The 3,673-nt window shown below is 42.8% G+C and overlaps 1 protein-coding gene across 1 annotated transcript in view; it reads left to right on the forward strand.

Moving 5' to 3' along the window:
- FOXP1 (forkhead box P1) overlaps positions 1-3,673 on the forward strand; it is a 414,947-nt gene that overhangs the window by 128,620 nt on the left and 282,654 nt on the right. Inside the window, exon 3 of the mRNA XM_018563026.1 lies at positions 281-462. Coding sequence (XP_018418528.1) covers positions 292-462 — 171 coding nt within the window. The 5' untranslated portion in view covers positions 281-291. The remainder of the gene's footprint in view (positions 1-280; positions 463-3,673) is intronic.

Below are 3,673 nucleotides of genomic sequence, written 5' to 3' on the forward strand. Positions count from 1 at the left end.
AATAGGAAAAAAGAGAAAGTGGGTGAGTGTTGGCGAGGATCCGCTACATTTAGAACTCCGCAATTCAATTTGCTACATTTACAGCTGCTAAACAAAATAAACAGTAACGGTTAGCAAGAAGCGTTCAGGAAAGATAAATTGTATGAAAGGAAATGACAAATGTTTACAGTTTGGGCCTGATTTTAAACAGGGCACGTATCTTCAGAATGCACTAACTGTTTTAACAGCTGTTTTATTTTTTTTCCCTCCCTCTCTCTCTCCCCTTTTTCGTCTTTTAAAGGGCTTTGAGTCATGATGCAAGAATCTGGGACGGAGACAAAAATTAACGACTCAGCCGTGCAGAACGGCGGAAGCGCCGGTAACCACCTATTAGAGTGCACGTTACGAGAGACGCGCTCGAACGGAGAGACGCCTTCCCTGGACATAAGTGCCGCGGACCTCGCACATCTCCAGCAACACCAGGTACCGTTCCCTCTGCCCAATCTCCAGTCCGAGACGCCAGAGAGAGCAGAACCGTCCATGCAATCGCATCGGAATGTGAAATTTAAACTTTATTATGTGTGCTGGCTTTTCGGGTCAAGCATTCATCACTGTGAAAGCAGAGATCAAAGTTAACTAGGCTACTCCAAAGAGCCAAAGTGTGCTGTTTAGTACCAAAGAGGAGCGTAGCTGACAAGTGGCAGAGCGCGGGAGAAGGCCGCGTCGGCTACTGAGTAAATATTTTTTTCTGGCTACATCTGGCATCATACAAAAAGAGTCGCAGGCGTGTTTAATGGTAAACTCCAGACAAATAAAAAAAAAGCTAGTTAAAGTGGAACTAAAGACAGTCCTGAGATGTACACAGTCCTGAACACAGCACAGCCCTGACTGTCACGGGAAGAGATTTTTCCCTATGCAGTTAAGTAACACGTACAGGTCTTGTCCTTCCCCCAAGCCTGTGACTGCACATTAAAAAGAAGCAGCTGACTGATGAGCTAATCTCTTTGTCACTCTGCTCCATTCTCTTCCCACCTCCTATCAGCATTCTCCTTTCACTGCAACACACCTGATTGACTTGTGCTGCTTCTCCCATCCTCAATCTGAGCTCTGCTGTGCTGTGCAGGGACTGCCAGAGACAAATTCAGGTACTTACCCTTTGCATTTAAAAAAACCTAAATATTGATTAATTAATAAATACAAAGTTGCAATAATTTGGGCTGGAGTTCAGCTCTTTACCAAAAATGGCACGCATTCACCATGGCATCGTTTTAATAAGCTTATGCAATGCCACAACATTTATTTCTGTCCAGAGTTGCATTCATTGATGTGGGAGAGTCGGACCACTGTGTAAAGTCTTCTCCAGCACATCCCAAAGATTCTCAATGGGGTTAAGGTCTGGACTCTGTGGTGGCCAATCCATGCGTGAAAATTATGTCTCATGCTAACTAAACCACTCGTTCACAATCTGAGCCCGATGAATCCTGGCATTGTCATCTTGGAGTATGGCTGTGCCATCATGGTAGAAAAAGATCCATTGATGGAAAAACCTGGTCATTCAGTATATTCAGGTGGGCAGCTGACCTCATTTTTTGGGGGATATAATATTTCTGAACCTAGACCTGTTATCCAATGGAAGGCTCTGACCTATTTTACTAGTTAAATCCTGGGGTGACTTTTTTTGACCATGCAGTTTCTGTTGGTTGTGATGGGAATTATTGTGCTTCCAATAAAGATGTGAGACTAATGTCTTAGTTACAATGAAGTTGGTCTATAATGGTAATCATAAAGGGTATGAAAATAAAAAGCCTTCCGCCTCTACAGTGTATATTCAGCTTTGCCAGGTGGACAGATAAAGAATGTCGCTTCCAATGCTTTGTATCCTTGTACGTGAAATAATAGTCGTTTTTTTTCCAAGGTTACATCGAGCTGGTACACTCTGCTTATTGGCAGGCGTTTACCTCTGTCTCCTGTTTGTATTTATGTAATCATACTAATACCTTTGTGTTGTGCATTAGTCTTTGTTGACTATGTGACACAGTTTGCAAGACAACCTCACATGACAAGGTGCTGGACTGCAGATGACAGCGATAGTACCGGAATGAAATGAAGGATGGCTTGAGTCAAGCAGCTGAATATATGGCTGAAATATAGACACAGGATTATGTGAGTGTTATATTAATTTGGAGTTCTTTAAAGTGAACCTGGCTTGGCCTAAAACGTGCCTAAGGTAACAGCATTGCTGAAGTGTGTGGTGCCTGCAGGCAGCTTTGATATTGTTCAGATCAATCTTAGTGGCCCCATAGATCCTGGTGGATCTAAGGTCCAGGCTGTTAAACCGCATTGACTTCTTTCCACGTCAAGATTAAAGTGTATCTGTCTTGTTGTCCATTTAGGGTAAAGTGACAGGTTCTCTTGATATGGCAGCACTCCAACTACTGACACCATTTTTGAGGTCCTCTGCTACCCTGTTTGTCTGCTGGAGGTCCACATCTGATCCCTGTGTAAGCTCCATGTGCAAGTACAAAGTTAAACTGACACTAAACTCGGGGATTAAATCTTAAAAATGCATTCAAGTACCTTAACTATTTAAAAAAAATGTATCATATTTGTTATTTCGGCTGTAGATCGTCAAATCATCTCTGAATTGCTGCTGACACTGTCCTTCCTTTTGGACGGTGGCAACTTTTGTTCCCCATGGTCCCTGTGTGTGTGGTAAAGTAGTCACCGCTCCAAGCTCGCTCCTGTGATGGACTACAATCTCACATTTAGTTTACTACTTTGTTTTGAGATTGTAGTCCATCACAGGAGCGAGCTTGGAGCGGTGACCATGGAGAACAAAGGTAGCCACTTTCCAGAAGGAAGGACAGTGGCAGCACCAATTCAGAGATGATTTGAGGATCTACAGCCAAGTGACACACATATAAGGTCCAGTATTGTTAATAGTTCAGGTACTTGAATGCATTTTTAAGATTTATCTTCTGAGTTTAGTATCACTTTGAAGACCTTTTTCTTCCATGGTATGACAGTGCTCATGCCTGGCAGCTGGCTGCTGAGGAAGAGGTGAAAGTCAAATGCTGCCCTATGGACAGAACTATTGGGTAATTCTGAGATCCCTGAGAACAAAGTGGCAGGTAAGCTTAGCAAAGGTAAGCATCAGCTGAAAGAGAAGAGCCTGTCATCTGCCAGCATACTGCAGAGAAGGATCCTTGCTTTGTGTGTGAAAGCAGTGGTCTCTCTGCAGAAGTCTGACATGCTCCTTGCTGAGTTAGAGCTAGAACTCTCCATTCAGCAGAGGCATGAGCTTTGCTAACTGTAGAATTCTAGCTCTGACTCAGCAGTGCACATATTAAACCTCTGCAGAGAGACCACTGCCTCCACCCAAAGAGCAAGGCTCCTTCTCTGCAGTCAGGAGACAGGTTTTTCCACGTAGGCTGTGATTACTTACTAAGAGAAACAAACTAAGACTTTGCACACCTTTTATTTTGATGCGCCTGGAACATATTTAGCTGATTAAAACTAAAAGTTCAATGAAGCTTTTACACATTTGACTTTGTCTAATTATTAAACAGCCGCATAGCATTTTTCTTATATTCCTTTCATTATATTTGTTAGCTTTTGAAGTATATTTATTTAGCAGTGTTTTTTAGAAAGTCTTTTTTTTACAGGCCAATGTGTGATTCCCCCCCCCACCCCC

Source organism: Nanorana parkeri, unplaced genomic scaffold (genome assembly GCF_000935625.1).
Source record: "Nanorana parkeri isolate BGI_ZX_2015 unplaced genomic scaffold, ASM93562v1 scaffold624, whole genome shotgun sequence".
NCBI lineage: Eukaryota > Metazoa > Chordata > Amphibia > Anura > Dicroglossidae > Nanorana > Nanorana parkeri.